This window comes from Colletes gigas, unplaced genomic scaffold, assembly GCF_013123115.1.
Source record: "Colletes gigas isolate AHSC1104 unplaced genomic scaffold, ASM1312311v1 Colletes_gigas_Sc00042, whole genome shotgun sequence".
Lineage (NCBI taxonomy): Eukaryota > Metazoa > Arthropoda > Insecta > Hymenoptera > Colletidae > Colletes > Colletes gigas.
In genome coordinates, this window is record NW_025106671.1 from 2409 (window position 1) to 25529 (window position 23121).

At 27.8% G+C, this 23121-nt stretch overlaps 1 protein-coding gene across 1 annotated transcript in view; it reads right to left on the reverse strand.

Annotated features, from left to right (window-relative positions):
- Positions 1-1184: 1184 nt before the first annotated feature.
- LOC122402972 (cholecystokinin receptor type A-like) overlaps positions 1185-23121 on the reverse strand; it is a gene marked incomplete at its 3' end in the record, with an annotated part of 42861 nt that continues 20924 nt past the window's right edge. The window contains exons 2-5 of the mRNA XM_043406217.1: positions 19457-19571; positions 4687-4884; positions 1857-2042; positions 1185-1208 (exon numbers count right to left, since the gene is read on the reverse strand). Coding sequence (XP_043262152.1) covers positions 1185-1208; positions 1857-2042; positions 4687-4884; positions 19457-19571 — 523 coding nt within the window. The remainder of the gene's footprint in view (positions 1209-1856; positions 2043-4686; positions 4885-19456; positions 19572-23121) is intronic.

Sequence of the window (23121 nt, forward strand, 5' to 3'; positions counted from 1 at the left end):
ATACTGTGAGACTAGAATTTTAACATATCATAATACAACTCTGAGTGATTATAAAATCCTCTAAAAAATTCAAATATAATGAATATTAAATTCCAGTATTAGAACAAATAAATTATCACAGTGTTTGAAGTTATTTCTACATGTTATATTCAGAGACTAGAATTTTGAAAAATTTATGCAACTCTGAGTGACTATAAAATCCTATAAAAAATTCAGGTGTGACTGATATTAGTTACTAATATTAGAACCAATAAATTATCACAGAGTTTGAAGCTATTTCTACATATTACACTCTGAGAACAGAATTTTAAAAAATTCATACAACTCTGGGTGATTATAAAATCCTCTAAAAAATTCAGATGTAACTGATATTAGTTACTAATATTAGAACAAATAAATTATCACAGTGTTTGAAGGTATTGCTACATGTTATACTGTGAGACTAGAATTTTAACAAATCATAATACAACTCTGAGTGATTATAAAATCCTTTAAAAAATTCAAATATAATGAATATTAAATTCCAGTATTAGAACAAATAAATTATCACAGTGTTTGAAGTTATTTCTACATGTTATATTCAGAGACTAGAATTTTGAAAAATTTATGCAACTCTGAGTGACTTTAAAATCCTATAAAAAATTCAGGTGTGACTGATATTAGTTACTAATATTAGAACAAATAAATTATCACAGTGTTTGAAGCTATTTCTACATATTACACTCTGAGAACAGAATTTTAAAAAATTCATACAACTCTGGGTGATTATAAAATCCTCTAAAAAATTCAGATGTAACTGATATTAGTTACTAATATTAGAACAAATAAATTATCACAGTGTTTGAAGGTATTGCTACATGTTATACTGTGAGACTAGAATTTTAACAAATCATAATACAACTCTGAGTGATTATAAAATCCTTTAAAAAATTCAAATATAATGAATATTAAATTCCAGTATTAGAACAAATAAATTATCACAGTGTTTGAAGTTATTTCTACATGTTATATTCAGAGACTAGAATTTTGAAAAATTTATGCAACTCTGAGTGACTTTAAAATCCTATAAAAAATTCAGGTGTGACTGATATTAGTTACTAATATTAGAACCAATAAATTATCACAGAGTTTGAAGCTATTTCTACATATTACACTCTGAGAACAGAATTTTAAAAAATTCATACAACTCTGGGTGATTATAAAATCCTCTAAAAAATTCAGATGTAACTGATATTAGTTACTAATATTAGAACAAATAAATTATCACAGTGTTTGAAGGTATTGCTACATGTTATACTGTGAGACTAGAATTTTAACAAAACATAATACAATTCTGAGTGATTATAAAATCCTTTAAAAAATTCAAATATAATGAATATTAGATTCCAGTATTAGAACAAATAAATCATCACAGTGTTTGAAGTTATTTCTACATGTTATATTCAGAGACTAGAATTTTGAAAAATTTATGCAACTCTGAGTGACTTTAAAATCCTATAAAAAATTCAGGTGTGACTGATATTAGTTACTAGTATTAGAACAAATAAATTATCATAGTGTTTGAAGGTATTTTTACATATTACCCTCAGAGACTAGAATTTTAAAAAATCCATACGACTCGGAGTGACTTTAAAATCGTATAAAAAATTCAAATATATTGAATATTAGATTCCAGTATTAGAACAAATAAATTATCACAACTTTAACAAATCATCATACAACTCTAACTGACTATAAAATCCTCTAAAAAATTTAGATCTAATTGAAATTAGTTACCCTAAAATTGTAAAATTATTCGACACGAAATATAATAATATTAATGTTGTAATAAATGTTCAAAAGCGTTTAAGACTTACGACGTCGTTGACAATTGGACGATTGTCGCATTTCTTGTCGCAATCCTCGCCAAAGTTCCGCCGCGATTAACGAATAAGCCAGGCTCATTACTATCAAAGGAACCAGAAGCAACATTCCGTCTAAGAAGAGGTTGTAAGCCCTTTCCGTACCGACGCCTGGCCACTCTTCTCGACACTTGTGTCTACCTGAAACAAAACACACCTTCAGCTCGTGTTCCACACCAGGAAATTAAATTACAAAACGTTTGATAAAAAAAAAAATTTAAAGCGTACTCCGGAAGCACTTTTTTCGAGTAGATATTTAATTAAAACATTCATTTATCAAAACGATGTTGTTTTTCCACGAGTGTTCGTTTGAATTTCAGTGGTAAATTTAACCACTTCGTTTGAATTTCAGTGGTAAATTTAACCACTTCATGAATGAATTATTTTGTTTAAAAAAAATGAACAAAAATTCATTTATTTTTAATTACTGCTTCCATATTAATTTTCAGAGAATATTAACAAATTTTTAGGAGATAAAATTTCCTCCATTGTGTGTTGATTATTGCGAAAAACGTTCGGTGCAATCAAATATTTAAATCCAATGGAGGTACAGTGTCAGGCAAAAATTTTGCTAGCTTGAAATTTTTCTAATATTTCTAAACACACAAGAGTTTTATAAAAATATTGTACAATAAAAAAGGGTCCAATTTAATTTTTTTTAATGGTAAATTACAATTATTTTGTGTAATAATTTATTAAATTTTGTCTAAATCCATTAAAAATACAAAAAAATTTTAAATAATAAAATTGATAATGAAATTTTTTTTATATCTCCTTTTTTGTAATTTAGAAATATTTCAAGTGATTAGAATTTTTATTCCACTAGATAAATATACAAAAAATAAATAAAAATTTTTCTAAAATTTTTCTAATATTTCTAAACACCCAAGTATTGTATAAACATATTAAATATTGTATAATAATTTATTAAATTTGTCTGAATAGCTAGTCCATTAAAAACACAAAATAATGAGATTTAAAATGATGAAAATTGATTCTAAAATTTTTTCTAAATCTTTTCTCTTGTGTTTTAGAACTATTTCAGACTTGTCCTTCCACCTTGCGTTTAGCAAAAGGAAGCTGAAGCCTCGAGAGCTGTGAAATCAAATATTCATATCAACGGAATAATATTTCCCTGCTCCATTTGGCCGGCAATCTAGAAATATTAAAAGCCAATAAAAGAAATAATCCTAGATTTGCCCGAAGGTGGATGCAGGTCACCGGCGATGGTCGATGAGCAAAATTGAACCGTCGTTTTTATATCTCTCATAGAGCAAACAGGATTTTTATTGCATCTGCGAACGTATATACACTGGGATACAAAAAACTGTATACGTGTGAAAATGAAACTTTTCGATTTCGTAACGTAACAATAAAAACAACAGAAAAATGATACTTAATCGAGATTAGAAATATTGGAATTTTAAACGAATCGTGAATTTTTTCGTTGCTTCATTCATTTTGCATACAAATTCCTCATAAATGGAATGCAAATATTTATGCATCAATTTTTTATAAACTATGGAATACACTTAACACTTTACCGACCGATAAAACAGTTGATTAATCGGTTATCGGTCGGTAAACGTCGACCGATAAAACAGTTGACTAATAGGCTATCGGTCGGTAAGCGTTGGCCGGTAAAACAGTCGATTAATCGGTCGGTAAAGTGTTAATATGCAAAAATATAAAAAAATTCTTCGAGTCAGAATTATTATATTTTTGGGACAATTCTCTATTAATCAAATATCTCGTTAATTCTATTAATAAAAATATGAATTTGCATAAACAAATACGAATTAATTTGAGGATTTTTTTTCAAAATATTTTCTTGAAATCTGAATAATTTTTAGGCGATTTAAATACTATTATTTTTCTCTTTTATTATTCTGTAAATATTCTTCTAATAATAGGAAAGATTTTATTTGTTGAATTGTCAAAGACAATGCTGTTTTGGACATTGTGATTGTTAACATAAAGTTTCGAGGATATTTTAACCCCTGACATAGTCAAGCTTCGCCTGACGTTTTACTCGAGTTCTAAATAATAATCCATCGTATCGAATTTTCGAAAGTAAGGAGCTTACCTTCCACCCTATTTTCAATATATCAAACGCTTGACATATTTACAAGCGTATATTGCGTGGACGTTCAATTTGAAGAGTACAATAAGTATCGTGTTTCGAACAACAGGTATCTAAAATTAATACATGCAGACAAGCACGTCGAATCGACGACAAAACACGTATTGAAGAAGACGAGGAATACGAAGGAGCATATAAAATTTTTAAATAATTATAAAATGAGTGACATTGCAATTTTTGTAATTTGAGTCATTATTTTGGATCACTTTTGACTCATTAGAAATGCAGTCATAAGATTGAGATTAAAATGAAAAATTAGGATATTTCGAGTGATTATTCTCGGTCACTTTTGACCCGATTGTTATAAACAATTAGAAGCTTGCAATCAAAATGAAAAATTGTAATATTTGGAGTCACTCTTTTGGGGCACTGTTGACCCATTAAGATGGTTGAGATCAAAATAGAAAATTATAATATTTTGAGTGATTATTCAGGGTCACTTTTGACCCGATTGTTATAAACAATTAAAAGCTTGCAATCAAATTAAAAAATTATAATATTTCAAGTCGTTCTTTTGGGTCACTTTTGACCCCTTTTTTATACACACATACAATCACATCGAATAAAAAACACATATTAAAAAAAACAAAGAGTCAAAGGAGAATGTAAAATGTAAAATGAGTGAAATTGCGCGATCTTTACCTCCACCTATACTTTGAAGTCGTGAAACTACAAGGATTGGCGCGTTCCACGTGAGACTGGTAGTCCAAACCACAGCGATCATTTTGTAAGCATGAAACTGAGTTTGCCACCGTCTTGACTTTAGTGGTCTGCAAATGGCGAAGTAACGTTCCAGAGAAATGGCCACGAGAGTCCATACACCGACTGACACAGACACAGCTGGACAAACAAAAGAAATAGTTAATAAAAATTAATATTTATATCAATATTTACTTAATATTTTTCTTATATAGAATTATAAGAGTGCAGAGTGCTGTGAATAATTATAATTCACTGTACAAATAACCTCAAAATTCCATCTTGAATATTAAAAAAATTTCGAAGTTTAATTAATATCATTTATCAATAATTTTCTTTGTCATACCATGTTTTGATTTACAATTTAATTTCTTCTGCCATCCTGAATGATTTTTGTTAGATTGTTGTTTAATAATAACGAACAATACAGAAGTGATACATGTTGGTGCACGCAACAACGCACGACGACAATCTCGGTGGAAAGCGACGCAACGCTCATGCGCGCGCACACTCCTCTGCGCACACTCCTTCTGCGCACACTCACAGGCGCACGCTACGGGATGCGTGGCAAACTTCCATCAATTTTAAAATATCTTCTATTTTAATATGTTGCGAAATTGATTATTTAGCAAAAATAAATTTGACATAAACAAATGTTTAATAAATTTCCTAACCGAAAGATGTATTTCGAAAATGATTAAACACATACAGTGCTCTGAATAATTATAATTCACTGGACAAATAATCCATAATTTATTTTTTAATTAAACTTTCAATTTTAATGTTTTAATTTACAATTTAATTTCTTCTGTCATCTTTTGAATATTTTTTTTAATATCTGAAGCCTTTTAATTTTTAATTTATTATACTTAAAATTCGTCATAAGTAATTTTTGGAATTTTCATGTGATTGTTGTGTTAATAAATTTCCTAATAAAAAATATATTTCAAGAAAAGTTGAACTTGACAAATAATCTAGAATTCATTTTTTAATTAAATTGTGAAGTTTGCTATGTCGTATCATGTTTTCATTTCCAATTTAATTCCCTCTGTCATTTTGAATATTTTTAAAATATCTGAAGCCTTTTATTTACCATTCTAAATAATTAATTACTCTTAAAATTTGTTATAAATTATTTTGAGTGTTCTCTTACAATTGTTATGTTAATAAATTTCCTAAAAAAAGGTGTATTTTAAGAAAAGTTGAACTTAAATAAATAATCCAAAATTTATTTTTTAATTAAACTTTGAAGTTTGCTTTGTCATTTTGAATATTTTTAAAATATCTGAAGCCTTTTATTTAACATTCTAAATAATTAATTACTCTTAAAATTTGTTATAAATAATTTTGAGTGTTCTCTTACAATTGTTATGTTAATAAATTTCCTAAAAAAAGGTGTATTTTAAGAAAAGTTGAACTTAAATAAATAATCCATAATTTATTTTTTAATTAAACTTTGAAGTCTGCTTTGTCATTTTGAATATTTTTAAAATATCTGAAGCCTTTTATTTAACATTCTAAATAATTAATTACTCTTAAAATTTGTTATAAATAATTTTGAGTGTTCTCTTACAATTGTTATGTTAATAAATTTCCTAAAAAAAGGTGTATTTTAAGAAAAGTTGAACTTAAATAAATAATCCAAAATTTATTTTTTAATTAAACTTTGAAGTTTGCTTTGTCATTTTGAATATTTTTAAAATATCTGAAGCCTTTTATTTAACATTCTAAATAATTAATTACTCTTAAAATTTGTTATAAATAATTTTGAGTGTTTTTTTACGATCGTTGTGTTAATAAATCTACAACTTCGAGAAAGTAAAGCTACTAGAATGGTAACTGTTGGTACAATGAGTCGTGTTTGATTATGTATTGTGGTGCACTTCCGGGAGTACATTTGGCCACTGAATCGAATCGCGGATAAATCTTGGTACGTCTGTACGCGCTGAATAGTGTGGGAAGTACTTTCCTGTAGACCTTTTTGAAGCTCGAGAGATTCGCGCTTCATTGCACCGTAGCTTTATGCCCTCGATCGTAAATGCCAAACGAAAGAATGGCGGATTCTCTTTCTCTTTAAATTAACTGCATCCCCGAAGGAAACGTGGATTCCACGCGTTTGAAAAAATGTCTGATAGCAAGGTCAAACAGACGATTTTTCTTTGAATTTATCTTTAAAAATTGAAACTTCAAAATGAGTTAAATTTTTTTATATAAAATGCAATTATTATTGAAGATTTGAGGCAATTATTTCTTTGAATTTATTTTTAATAATTGAAATTTCAAAATGATCGGAATTTTGTTATACAAATTACAATTATTATCAAAGTTTGGAGGCAATTATTTCTGTGAATTTATTTTAAAAAATTGCAATTTTATTATACAAAATGCAATTATTATTAAAGATTCCAGGCAATTATTTCTGTGAATTTATTTAAAAAAATTGAAATTTGGAAATGATTTAAATTCTCTTATATAAAATGCAATTATTATCAAAGATTCGAGGCAATTGTTTCTATAAATTTATTTTTAAAAATTGAAATTTGGAAATGATTTATATTTACTTATATAAAATGCAATTATTTTCAAAGATTCAAAGCAATTGTTTTTTTGAATTTATTTTTAAAAATTGAAGTCTTGATATGATTTAACCTAGTCTCACCCCCCAATTAACAACCCTTTTGAAATAATTTTTTTACAGAAAAGCATGAAAGAATGACTCCAAAAAAGTGACACTAACAAAACTCGAAAATATTTAAATAAAAACAACAGAACCAACCCAATATAAAAATCTCAAAACAAGAAACACCCTAAAATAGTCACCTCCTTAATTAACAACCCTCTTAAAATAATTTTTTTTTACAGAATAGAATGAAAAAATGGCTCCAAAAAAATTGACACTAATAAAACTCAAAAATATTTAAATAAAAACGAAAGAAAAAACCGAAAATAAAAATTTTAAGACAAAAACAACCCCTAACATAGTCTCACCCCCAATTAACAACCATTTTGTAATAATTTTTGTAAAAAAAAAGCATGAAAAAATGGCTCCAATAAGGCAATTATTCGGTCCACCGCCTATAAAAATGAACTTTTCGCCATGAATCGTGTAATAGACATTTCTAATCAAATTGGAGGCTCTCGTGGAACGACATCTTCTTGGTCCGGTTTACAGAAACGAAATCTGCCGGTGGAATAAATTCCGGAATTGATCAAGCAAGAAATACGAGGATTCGCGATAGACTTTTCCGCGTGTTTGCATTATTCAGGAGAAAGAAAAAGAGTTTTACGTTCCACGTATACCGCGGTACGTGCTCTCGCGGTTAGCAAATTTCGAAACTCGACCGTCGGTGCTCAACAGGCGCCGTTTTCTATCAAACGTTAGGCAGTTATTGATTTGTTAACCACCCGATACGACGGATTATTTACGCGGAGCTCTCGTGCCCACGCGAATAACAAAACTATTGTAGATTTTATTTTTATTTCATTTTTATGTCATTTTTAAGGGTGTAAAATTAGTTTCAATGGCTTAGAATATTTTTTAGGATATTATTTAGGTCAAATTCTTATCCTCAGATGAATAACAAAATTATTGTCACCATCTGATAGTAGGTTTCATTTTTATTTCATTTTTAGGGGTGCAAAATTAATTTCAGTGGCTTAGAATATTGTTTAGGATATTATTTATGTCAAGTTCTTATGCTTACATGAATAATAAAATTATTGCCACCATCTAATAGTAGGTTTTATTTTTATTTCATTTTTATTTCATTTTTGGGGGTGCAATATTAATTTTAATGGCTTAGAATATTTTTTAGGAAATTGTTTATGTCAAATTCTTATGCTCACATGGATAATAAAATTATTGTTACGATATGATAGTAGGTTTCATTTTTATTTAATTTTTGGTAGTGTTAAAATAGTTTTACTCATGATTTTAGAATAATTAGCCACAAACTAATAATGAATTTAATTTTTATTTAATTTTCAAAGATGTAAAAGTTATTTATAAAATTAATTCTCATGGTTTTAGAATAATTAGTCACAAACTAATACTAGATTTTATTTTTATTTAATTTTTACAGGCGTAAAAGTTGTTTATAAAATTGATTTTCATGGTTTTAGAATAATTGGTCAGAAACTAATACTAGATTTCATTTTTATTTAATTTCCAAAGGTGTAAAATTAATTCTCAAGGTCTCAGAGTATATCACATTCAATTTCAATTTTTAAAAATAAATTTAAAAAAACAGCAGACTCGAATCTTTGATAATAATTGCATTTTATATAAGAAAATTTCAATCATTTCCAAATTTCAATTTTTGAAAATAAATTCAAAGGAACAATTGCCTCAAATCTTTGATGATAATTGCATTTTGTATTAGAAAATTTGAATCATTTCAAGACTTCAATTTTTAAAAATAAATTCAAAAAACCAATTGCTTTGAATCTTTGATGATAATTGCATTTTGTATTAGAAAATTTAAGGGTTGTTTTTGTCTTAAAATTTTTTTATTGGATTTTCTCTTTCGTTTTTATCTAAATATTTTTGAGTTTTATTAGTGTCACTATTTTGGAGCCATTTTTTCATTCTATTCTGTACAAAAATTATTTTAAGAGGGTTGTTAATTAAGGAGCAGACTATTTTAGGGTGTTTCTTGTTGTAAAATTTTTATAATGGGTTTTTTCTTTCGTTTTTATTTAAATATTTTTGAGTTTTATTAGTGTAATTTGTTTGAAGCATCGTTTTTGATGAAAATTTGTTTAAAAAGGGTTGTTAATTGGGGGTGAGACTATTTTAGGAGTGTTTCTTGATTTTAAATTTTTATATTGGAGTTTTTGTCTCGTTTTTATTTAAATATTTTCAGCAAAATCAAGAAATTTCGAGGCTCAGTCGAGCACGAGAATTTCCAAAACGCCATTTTGCATATTTACGAGATGCTTCAAAGGGATGCAAATGGCTGTTAGATTGTGACATGTAGCTAATATCTGGGGATTACTGATGAGAATTTAGTAGCAGAGCCTCTTGATGGAGAGATTATGGTAATTGTATTGGGGGAAAAAGGGTTAGGAGACATTAAAAAATTAATATTTAAAACATATTTTCGGTAAGGAATTTTTTTCTCGAAACTGCTTAGGATTTCAAGGTTATATCTATTCACCAAAAGTTATTGCAACTGATACCTGAAACTATAAATAATTTTTTTAGAATGATTTGAAAATTTTCAATTTCCGTGAAAAATTTGTCCATTTTCCGGAATTTTTTTCTCGGAAATGCGTAGGAATTCGGGGATATGTCTATTCACAAAAATTGATTACAATTGACCCATGAAACTAAAAATAATTTTTTTGAAACGATTCAAAAATTTTTAATTTCGCCAAAAAATTTATTCCCCTTCTTGAATTTTTTTCTCGGAAATGCGTGGGAATTCGGGGATATGTCTATTCACCAAAATTGATTACAATTGACCCATGAAACTAAAAATAATTTTTTTGAAACGATTCAAAAATTTTTAATTTCGCCAAAACATTTGTCCCCCTTCCTGAATTTTTTTCTCGGAAATGCGTAGGAATTTGGGATTATGTCTAATGACAAAAAATGATTATAATCGACCCCTGCAAACGACAATAATTTTTTTAGAACGATTTGAAAAATTGTAATTTTGCCGAAAAATTTATTGACTTATTGAATTTTTTTTCTCGAAACTGGTTAGGATTTCGAGGTTATGTCTATTCACCACAAATGATTGTAATTGGCTTCCTCAACTAAAAACATTTTTTTCAGAACGATTTGCAATTTTTTAATTTCGTCGAAAAATGGAGGCACCTACCCCCTGTCGATTTTCCTTAGAAATTCGTTTTTCATTTTTAATAAATTTGTTTGACGCGCTACGGAAATTTTGTTTAATACTTTTTTGTAGGTACCCATGAGCTCTATTTTAGAAAAAAGTTTCATTGAAATATATTCACTATTGTAAGAGTTATGGCTGTTTGAAAATTGTACCATTTTTATGAAGTTTTTCTAATTTTACCGGGTGAACGAATAAATTTTTCAGTATTTTTACAATTTCCACATATTCTTCAGCAAAATACGCGTTGTTTGCCGTTTGAAACATCAAAATCGTCCAATCCGTTCAGAAGTTATGACATTTTAAAGATTCGCATGAAATTTCAGGGAAACATATCAACGGTATGGTCAGCCACCAAATTTTCGGTAATGAATTTTTTTCTCGAAAATGCGTAGGATTTCGGGGGTATGTCTATTCACCAAAAATGATTATAATCGTTCCTCGCGACTAAAAATATTTTTTCCAGAACGATTTGAAATTTTTTAATTTCGTCTAAAAATTTCAGTTCCTACTAGAATTTTTTTCTCAAAAGTGGGTTGGATTTCGATGGTATGTCTAATGACCAAAAATGATTGCAATTAACCCCTCTAACTAAATATAATTTTTTTAGAACGATTTGAAAATTTTTAATTTTGTCAAAAAATTTGTCCCTCTTCCTGAATTTTTTTCTCGAAAATGCGTAGGATTTCGACGTTAGGCCTAATCACCAAAAATTATTACAATTGACCTCTGGAACGAAAAATAATTTTTTTAGAGTGATTTAAAAATTTTTAATTTTGTCAAATAATTTGTACACATTCCTGAATTTTTTTCTCGAAAATGCTTAGGATTTCGAGGTTAGGTCTAATCATCAAAAATTATTACAATTGACCTCTGGAACGAAAAATAATTTTTTTAGAGTGATTTAAAAATTTTTAATTTTGTCAAATAATTTGTACACTTTCCTGAATTTTTTTCTCGAAAATGCTTAGGATTTCGAGGTTAGGCCTAATCACCAAAAATTATTACAATTGATCTCTGAAACCAAAAATAATTTTTTTATAATGATTTGAAGATTTAAAATTTTGTCAAAAAATTTGTCCACCTTCCTGAATTTTTTTCTCGAAAATGCTTAGGATTTCGAGGTTAGGCCTAATCACCAAAAATAATTGCAATTGACCCCCCTAGCTAAAAACAATTTTTCCAGAATGATTTGAAATTGTTTAATTCAATTTTTTAATAACATTTTGACCTCCATCAAAAAATTAATATTCTCGATTTTCCTTTTATGTTTACCCCTAGAATTCCCCATTAAAATTCATTCCCAGGCTTTATCAAACACCCTATATAAATTGCACGTCTATCTAACTAAACATAAGAAACTAAATTTCATGTCAAGTTTATTCTATTTCTAATAATTCCTCTCCAATTCAACAAACTTATCCATTTAATAAAAACTTAAATTCAGAACTGTGGCAGAGATATATGCAAATCGAGTCTCTATAACAAGATGGCGTAATTGTATAATTAGAGCCCGCATTCCCATTCAAAGCTTCTGTTCATCTTTGGAACGAAAGGGATCGATGAGTATTTTAAAAGCAGAGACGAAGATGAGCAAAGTGTGAAGGAACCAAGGATGAACAGTTGTGAAAGGGGGGGGAAGGTTATAAAAAAAAAACTACCAAGGAAATTCACCAGGAAAAGATGACAGTGGAGGGGGAAGAAGATGATTGAAAAGAGTCGAGAAATACGAGAGAAACGAGATAGAAAATGCACTTGGCGGGGGTTGTTCGAGGATAGCTACGGATTTGGGGGGGCAGATTGAATAGTTTAGACGGGAAAGAGAGTTTCTGCATTCGATAAACTCGGGAAACGCCGGAGCCTCGAACCGTGGATGCGATTTTCCCCCAAAACTCAAGCTTCGTGTGTGCGCAACAAATATCGAGGACACCTTTAAAGATTTCTTCGATATCTCTGTTCTTACACCGGTTAAATTGCAAATGGCGACTCTGAAACGGGAAATTGAAAAGGAATTCACGAAAGAAAGAAAGAAAAATGAGAAAAATCGTGAAAAATGGAAGACAAAAGACAAAAATCGATGATTTTTAAAGTCAAAACACCAAATAAATGGTTTGGAAATTTAATTTTAGAATAAATTTGACGTTTTCAAATTCGAATTTATTATTTGTAAATTTATGAATTTATTAATTTAGTTTTTATGAATTTATTTATTATTTTTTGTTATTATGGACATAATAATTCTAATTTTATTGTTTAAGTATCGAATTTAATTGTTCTATTTTTCTAATCACTGGGTTCTTCATTTTCAAATGAAATAAAATATAAATTATTTACACAATTTACTATGGTTTTCTATGAGTTTAGAAATTTAATTTTGAAATAAATTTGACGTTTTCAAATTCGAATTTATTATTCTTTGTTATTATGGACATAATAGTTCTAATTTTATTGTTTAAGTATCGAATTCAATTGTTCTATTTTTCTAATCACTGGGTGCTTCTTGTTCAAATGAAATAATGGGTTTCTATGAGTTTAGAAATTTAATTTTAGAATAAATTTGGAGATTTCAAATTCGAATTATTTTTATTCTTTAAGTATCGAATTTAATTGTACTATTTTTCTAATCACTGGGTTCTTCTTGTTCAAATTAAATAAAATATAAATTAATTACAAAATTTACTATGATTTTCTATGAGTTTAGAAATTTAATTTTAGAATAAATTTGGAGATTTCAAATTCGAATTATTTTTAATGTTTAAGTATCGAATTTAATTGTTCTATTTTTCTAATCACTGGGTTCTTCTTGTTCAAATTAAATAAAATATAAATTATAATTATAAAATGGAATTTTCCAATTTTCTAATTTTCTAATTATTCTTGTTGAATTAAATAATTTATCAAAAATACTAAAACTAATATTTCTAATTTTCTAATTATTCTAGTTGATTTAAATGATTTATCGAAAATACTAAAACTGATATTTCTAATTTTCTAATTATTCTTGTCGAATTAAATAATTTATCAAAAATAGTAAAACTAATATTTCTAATTTTCTAAATATTCTTTTTAAATTGAATGATTTATCTAAAAATACTAAAACTAATATTTCTAATTTTCTAATTATTCTTGTCGAATTAAATAATTTATCAAGAATAGTAAAACTAATATTTCTAATTTTCTAAATATTCTTTTTAAATTGAATGAATTTGGAAATTTAATTTTAGCATAAATGTGGCGTTCTCAAATTAGAATAAATTATTCTTTGTTATCATGGACGTAATAGTTCCATTTTTATTATTTAAGTATCGAATATAATTGTACTATTTTTCTAATCACTGGGTTCTTCTTTTTCAAATGAAATAAAATGTAAATAAATTATTTAAAAAATTTACTATGGTTTTCTATGAGTTTAGAAATTTAATTTTAGTATAAATGAGGCAACTTCAAATTAGAATATATTATTTTTTTATGTTCTACTGTTCGAATTTCAGCCATTTTCAAGAAGCCTCTTAAATTTTCACGATTTAAGCCCCTAAAATTTTTTCAAATGAAATACTCCGTTCTGTAAGTAAAGGTGACATGGTCACTTCGTTCTGCACGAGCTGGCATTCTTTGTTACAGGTCTTCATTCTGCTGGAACACTTTTCCGAAGGGAAACTTAACTGCGGAGTTCTGAACTCTGACGATTCGGACACGTTTCCTTTCTTTTCTCTTTTTTTTCCTTTTTTCTCTTGATTTCTTTCTCGACAACCGTACAAGTGGAACAGTCGACCAATTCTGTGGGAAACTTTTTCTAATTTTAGGTGACTCTGATTTAGAGGATAACTAAATTTCTTGTTCCCTAAACTTAATTAGAGAATTAATTTAAAAAAATTGAGTATTTATTTTTAGTTGATTTGGAATCAGAGAAACTGAGAAAAGAGATTTTTCTAATTTTGGGAGATTCTAATTTCTAAATCAATTTCTAGAGTTAGTTAATAGAGTTACACTCTAAAATTACTAAATTTCTTGTTTCGTAAAGCTAATCTGAGAGAATTCATTTAAAAAAAATTGAGTATTTATTTTTAGTTGATTTTGGAATCAAAGAAACTAAGAAAACAGATTTTTCTAATCTAAGGAAACTCTGATTTAGAGGATAACTAAATTTCTTGTTCCCTAAACTGAATTAGAGAATTAATTTTAAAAAATTGAGTATTTATTTTTGGTTGATTTGGAATCAGAGAAACTGAGAAAAGAGATTTTTCTAATTTTGGGAGATTCTAATTTCTAAATCAATTTCTAGAGTTAGTTAATAGAGTTACACTCTAAAATTACTAAATTTCTTGTTTCGTAAAGCTAATCTGAGAGAAATCATTTTAAAAAAATTGAGTATTTATTTTTAGTTGATTTTGGAATCAAAGAAACTAAGAAAACAGATTTTTCTAATCTAAGGAAACTCTGATTTAGAGGATAACTAAATTTCTTGTTCCCTAAACTTAATTTGAGAATTAATTTGAAATGAATCGAGTATTTATTTTTAGTCAAATCGGAAACAAAAACAAAGAAAAGAAATTTTTCTAATTTCTAATTCAGTTACTAGAATTAGTTAATAGAGTAACACTCTAGAGTATCTGAATCACTTCTAAGACTAAGTCACTGAGCAACTAAATTAATTCTGGCCCATAATCAAACGATATTCATTAAAAAAACCCATTTATAATTTCTAATCAAAATTGTTACAAATTTAACACCATAAATATTATAAGAAATGATTATTATCAATTGAAAACTCTAATCTACTGGTGAAAATATGCAGAAGACATGACACTATAGTGAAATATTATCATTAACACTAAAATTACCAAAATAATTAAAATAATTCATTCAAAAATTCTTATAAAAATTCTAAAAAATTTACTCCACTATATTTTGAGCAAAATCATAAAGGAACAAATAAACATTCATTTTCCATTGCATTCCACATTTTATATTATTTATATTCTCTCCAAAATTTAATTTTAAAATTTTTATCTAATTTAATTTAGAATATTAGAAATTATTTTTACAAATTAAATTAAATAATTTCTTACAAATAAATATACGATAATTATTGGCAATTCTAATGTTAAATAAGAAAAAATAAGAAAATTTTAATAAACGAATAAAAAAAATTTTCTATTTTGCAATTTAGATTTTCCTCGATTTCCACTTAGTTTCATTACTATTCCCCTTCCTCTCTTTCGTGATATATAAAAAGTACATTTCCAAGCTCGTAAAACACTGATAGCGAAAAAGAATTATTTTCGTCCCAAAATATGGCTCAAGAAATAAAATTTTTATGCCCCTCATAAACTATTTGCATTTTATTATTTCTTCTAATGTATACACTGTACGATAAGTGACGTTTATAGGTTTAAATCACGAAGTCCACAGAATGCACACGCAAAAGAAATCGCCACATTTTCGTTATTAAACTTCTTTTGAATTTTTCAAAAAACATTGAAATTTTCGGGGTTGAAAATATCGTGCCCCAATTAAAAAGCGTACAATTATAGGAAAAACTCCGCAATTAACATGCAGTTGGTGAAAATTGCGAAAAAAAAAATATTCGAGTGGAAAAATTAAAAAAAAAAAAATTTGACGCGATCGCTCGAGAGCGGTCCGTTTTACGCGGAAAAGCTTTTAAATCCGAGACTTCCTATTTCGAAATATGCTTTTCTTCCCTTTCTGCGTTTTTCCTTTCCGTTTTTGCAAAACTTGAAATTTCCTTCGAGAATATTTGGATGAAATTGTTTGATATTTCTGGGGACGAGATTGTCGTATTGCGTATTTAATTGCTCCGAACTATGCAAATCTCGAGTTACATCGCATTCCACCGCTAGGTAGCTCATCCGCGTTATTGCATAAATTATCTTCGGTAACTAAACTCGAGTGCAAACTGAAACGGGAACGATATGAGATACGAGACGTATCGAATTATTTCCAGTTGCAATTTTCAAGTTTTAATGAGCTGAAGCTGTGATAATATTTATATAGTAGTTATAGTGAGTATATTGGAATTTTTGAGGAAGTAGAAATGAATATAAAATTGTTTAGTCACATTTTAGAAAATTATCTTCACCTCGAAATCTCCGCCATTGTTAAAAAAGAAAAATTTATTATGCATTGTGTGTTTCTGGAAATCAAAGAATTTTTGTGGAAAAACTTTTTCTAATTGCACTGTTTGTACTTAGATGTAACAACCTGTAGATATGACATTTTGTTCTAATATATAATTATAATATATGATTTAGTTGTGATATATAACTAAATATTGTATTAATTATATTTTGTTCTAATATATTTTGTTCTAATTATATTTTGTTCTAATATATTTTGTTCTAATTATATTTTGTTCTAATATATTTAGTTCTAATTATAATTTGTTCTAATATATTTAGTTCAAATTATAATTTGTTCTAATATATTTAGTTCAAATTATATTTTGTTCTAATATATTTAGTTCTAATTATAATTTATTCTGATATGTTTTGTTCTAATTATATTTGGTTCTAATATATTTTGTTCAAATTATACTTTGTTCTAATATATTTAGTTCTAATTATAGTTTGTTCTGATATATTTAGTTCTAAATATATTAAAATTAAAAATAATTACTATAATATATAATTCAATATTATACCAATTATAGTTCTAATATATAATTCAATATTATACTAATTCTAATTCTAATATAGAACTGAATATTATACTAATTATATTTAGTTTTAATATAGAATTATTATCTATAGAGAATATCATCTACAAATCTATAGAGATCTTTATAGAACTATTTAGTTTCATATTAGATCTAAATGTAATCATTATAATATAATATTTAGTTCTAATATATAGTTAAATATTGTACTAATTATATTTAGAACTAAATATAATAAGTATAATATAATATTTAGTTCTAATATATAATTCAATATTATACCAATTATAGTTCTAATATAGAACTAAATATTATTCTAACTACATTTAGTTCTAATCTAGACTCAAATATTATTCTAACTACATTTAGTTCCAATATATAACCAAATATTATTCTAATTAAATTTAGATCTACATTATAACTAAATCTAACAACCTGTACATATAATAATTAGTTCTAATACATATTTAGTCCAAATCTAATCCAGATCCCCAACCTACCAACAATATATTTACTCTCTGACTCGTTTTATTTCATTTTTACGATATTTCTAATGCAAATCCTATTCTTTATTCTCAACAAATATTCTAAATAATTATTAAATGTTCTAATCTTGTTAAACAATTTTCCTATACAATTCCTCGAGCAATTTCTACGTAATCTCTACGTAATTTCTAAAATCCTATTCTTCATTCTTAACAAATATTCTAAAAAATTATTAAATGTTCTAATCTTGATAAACAATTTTCCTATACAATTTCTACGTAATTTCTACGTAATTTCTACGTATATAAAATGGACAATATTGTATATTCTTTTGCAGAGAAACTTAATTTGTTACTGTGCACGATTTTCCCAAAAAATAAATGCAATCTACGTCTAACCAATTTGTTCTAATTCTCCTGGGGCTTCCCAGGAGAATAAGTGGGCGGTAGTGCCCCTCTCTGACTCGTTTTATTTCACTTTAACGATATTTCTAATGCAAATCCTATTCTTCATTCCTAACAAATATTCTAAAAAATTATTAAATGTTCTAATCTTGTTAAACAATTTTCCTATACAATTCATCGAGCAATTTCTACGTAATTTCTACGTAATTTCTAAAATCCTATTCTTGATTCTTAACAAATATTCTAAAAAATTATTAAATGTTCTAATCTTGTTAAACAATTTTCCTACACAATTTCTACGTAATTTCTACGTAATTGCTACGTATATAAAATGGACAATATTGTATATTCTTTTGCAGAGAAACTTAATTATTACAGTGCACGATTTTCCCAAAAAATAAATGCAATTTGTTCTAATTCTCCTGGGGCTTCCCAGGAGAATAAGTGGGCGGTAGTAGACTATATTTTGCACATAACCCAAGGAGAAAAATCGAGAATTGCATTTCATGTTCAGAACACATTTCTCGTTCGCGAGTTTGTCTCGGATAATTTTTCACAATGCATGGCCCGCGTCATAGCATTTTAACAAGGTATAGTTACGATCGATAGTGCCTTCCAAACTCCTCCCACTGTTTTCAATTAATATTCCCAATAAACTTCCCAACGGTGATTCAGAATTTCCAATAAATCTGGACCATTTATTAAGAAATTAAAAAACGCAATGATCCATGGCTTCGTGAAATTATTTTTGCAAAATGGAGTCATCCTCGTCGTAAACAACACGTCGAATGGAGTGACAGACGATCCCGTGCGTGGGAACAATAAAACACTGGGATTTAATTTCATTCCAGTAATGATTATTAAAAATTTTTATGTTTGACAATGGAAATTCGCGAAATAATTGTCAAACTCCATTTGGAGAATATTCTACAGGGGGGATATGAAAATTAATGCACTGAAATAAACTATAGTTATTTGTTTATGTTTTTAGTAACAGTGAAAATTATTTTAATTGTTTATATGGAAAATTATTTAATTAATTAAAAATTAATGAGTTCAATTTTGAAATGTTAAAATCGTCCTATAATTTTTGTAAAAAGTTGTAACATTTTTTCTTTGTAAAATTGAATTTAAAAATGACATATTTTTAATAATAATTTGTATTTTTTTTTTGGACTACTTTTTGCTAATATTTGGGTAAGTAAAGCGTGTTAATTAATTGATTTCAGTGAAAATTTAAAGTAAAGAGAGTGGTGATAAGATTTCAACGGTTGATGAAACCTAATTAACAAGATACGTACCTTGGAAGTACGGAATAAGTTTGCACATCGTAATACCGAAGACGAAGTTCTTCAGTATCTGGCCGAGAAGTGTGAAGGGTATGCAGAAGACACCCAGCAGCAAATCCGAGACTGCCTGGAAGTTGAGAAAGAAATTTCAAACTTCTGGTCAAACAGCACGGATCAAAGTCTTTTGACGTTTCGATTTAACGCGGACTTCTGCGAAGTACGTTTTCTTGGACATTCTTGGGGAATTTTTTGTAAACAAGCTATGAGAGCTTCTGCTGTGAAATTTACAGGGTTTATTTAGGTATAGTTTAGTGATATTTCAGAATTTTTTCGGCGCATGAAAGTTAAAATTGACGACACTGTATATTTTCAAAGATAGTCGCCTTTAAAATGCTCTGGGATGGAGTCTATTTTTTTAGACTTTCTTGAAGAATTTTTTGTGAATAAACTGTGAGACCTTTAGCAATCAAATTTACAGGGTTTATTTAGATGTAGTTCAATGATATTTCAGAATTTTTTGGGCGCAAGAAAGTTAAAATTGACGACACTGTATATTTTCAAACATATTAGTGTATTTCATACCAGTGCATTTTTGTAGATTTTTTTGAGGAATTTTTTGTGAATAAACTATGAGACCTTTTGCAATCAAATTTACAGGGTTTATTTACAGATACTTTAGTTATATTTTAGAATTTTTTTGGCGAGAAAATGTTAAAATTGATGGCTCTGCATATATTCAAACGTAATCAAGCATATCTGCTTTTAAAGTGCATTAGAATGGAATGCAGTTTTTTAGGCTTGCTTTAGGAATTTTTTGTGACTAAATTATAAGAGCTTCTGCAATCAAATTTACAGGGTTTATATGTACATACTTCAGTTATATTTTAGAATTTTTTGAGCGAAAAATATATAAAACTGATGGCACTGCATGCTCTCAAACATAGTCGCTTTTAAAATGCACTAGTACAAAATGCATTCTTCTAGACTTTCTTTGTCAATTTTTTCTGAATAAACTATAAAAGCTTCTGCAGTCAAATTTACAGGGTCTATTCATAGATACTTCAGTTATATTTTAGAATTTTTTTGGCGAGAAAAAGTTAAAATTGATGACACTGCATATATTCAAACGTAATCAAGCATATCTGCTTTTAAAGTGCATTAGAATGGAATGCATTTTTTTAGGCTTGCTTTAGGAATTTTTTGTGATTAAATTATAAGAGCTTCTGCAATCAAATTTACAGGGTTTATATGTACATACTTCAGTTATATTTTAGAATTTTTTGAGCGAAAAATATATAAAACTGATAGCACTGCATGCTCTCAAACATAGTCGCTTTTAAAATGCACTAGTACAAAATGCATTCTTCTAGACTTTCTTTCAGAATTTTTTTGTGAATAAACTATAAAAGCTTCTGCAGTCAAATTTACAGGGTCTATTCATAGATACTTCAGTTATATTTTAGAATTTTTTTGGCGAGAAAAAGTTAAAATTGATGACACTGCATATATTCAAACGTAATCAAGCATATCTGCTTTTAAAGTGCATTAGAATGGAATGCAGTTTTTTAGGCTTGCTTTAGGAATTTTTTGTGATTAAATTATAAGAGCTTCTGCAATCAAATTTACAGGGTTTATATGTACATACTTCAGTTATATTTCAGAATTTTTTGAGCGCAAGAAAGTTAAAATTGGCGACACTGTATGCTCTCAAACATAGTCAATTTTAAAATGCATTTCATACTAGTGTATTTTAGACTTTATTGGGGAATTTTTTGTGAATAAACTATGAGACCTTTTGCAATCAAATTTACAGGGTTTATTTAGATATACTTGAATAATATTTCAGAATTTTTTGGGCCCATAAATTTTAAAATTGATGACACTGTAAATTCTCAAACACAGTCAAACAAAGTCACTTTTAAAATGCACTGATATCAAGTGTACTTTTTTAGACCTTCTTTAGGAATTTTTTGTGAATAAACTCGAAGGCCTTTTGGAATCAAATTTACAGGGTATATTTATACATATTTCAGTGATATTTCAAAATTTTTTGGACCCAAAAAACTTGAAATTGACGCCGCTGTACGTTCTCAAACGCAGTCAAACATAATTGGTTCCAAAAAAGGTAATTTCACAATGTCCATAATTGTAGCCATTTTATTTGTTTAAAATGGAAAAACGTGAAAGATTCTTAATTAGTACAAGTTTAATTACAGCCCACAGCAAAATGAAAAAGGAAAAATCGATAATTAAATAAATGACAGCACTTTGAAGTTAAATTACCTTCTTTTTCACGTTACTATATTAAATTATTAAAATTTCTATCAACCTTCGCTTACAAATTTTTTTAAAAAATTACAGTTTTCCAAATAACATAAATTTTAAATTTTGTACATGAACATTTAACAATAAAAATCATTGAAATATTCATGTGATACTCAAGGAACATTTAATCACTGATAACGTGATGTAACATTATTAATATCCGATCCCATTAATAACCACCAACAATTTAACTGAAAACTAAGTACCAAATACTGTCTCTATATTATCCCAGTACTAATTAATTGCGTTCATCCTTTGAGATAAATTTACAAACAATGCATATGAAACACAAATTTGATACAATTTTAACATCGTTTTAATTTCAAATCTACAAATTCTCTGAAACAAATTATTTTTTAAACTTCCCCTCTCATCGACTCGTGACTAAATTTATTAATAACATTTTTTATTTTCCTGCATATAACCATATGGGATCTTCAAATGAGCAGTTCATTTGGAGTGCGCGCTTCATTGATTTAATTACCACTGCATCATTAGCATCGAATTATCGAACAGCCTCGTTAATATTGTTAAGCTTTTCTCATGCCAGGATCTCATTACCCGTAATTAAGATAATTCCGACAGTGAGCGTCGCTTTTAAAATGTGGCGCGTTGTTAAAATTAATACAAATTTATTTAATTTTAATAATACGCTTCGGCGATATGCGTGCAAAGAATCCTCTCTCGATAAATCTGTCGCATGTTTTATTCCAACAATTATTACAATCTGAATTGATCGAAAATCTCCATATTTCCAAAGAATTTTCTACTGTTTCCAATGCATCCCAGGGAAAAATTTTAATGGGAGATTCTAGAGGCCAAAATAAGACAAAAATCAAGAATACCAATTTGTTGACGGAGGCTTCGTTAAAAAGTTATTAACGTTTAAAGTTGAAGTGTGCAGCGTGCACGGTTCCCGTCTCACAGGCGCAACTTTAAACGTTAATAACATTTTAACGAAGCCTCCATCAACAAATTGGTATTCTTGGTTTTCGTCTTATTTTGGCCTCTAGAATCCCCCATTAAAATTTTTCCCTGGGGTGGCCGAACACCCTGTATATAGCAACGGAGGGTCGAGCGCTTGTGAGAGCGCAACCCCCCCTGGTGGCGAGCATGGGAGGCAACGCCACATTCGTAATCGAAATTATAGATAACAAGTTGGATTAATCAGGTCTACAAACGTGAATTTAAATCGAATTTGATTTTCATTTAATTTTGTCATTTCGTGGCACATGGAATATATTACCCGTAATATTAATATTAATATTAATATTAATATTAAATATTCTTGTTATAATCATATGTGTCCAAAGCTTCCTACGGTTTAACGAACATATTTTTGTTCGAGATCG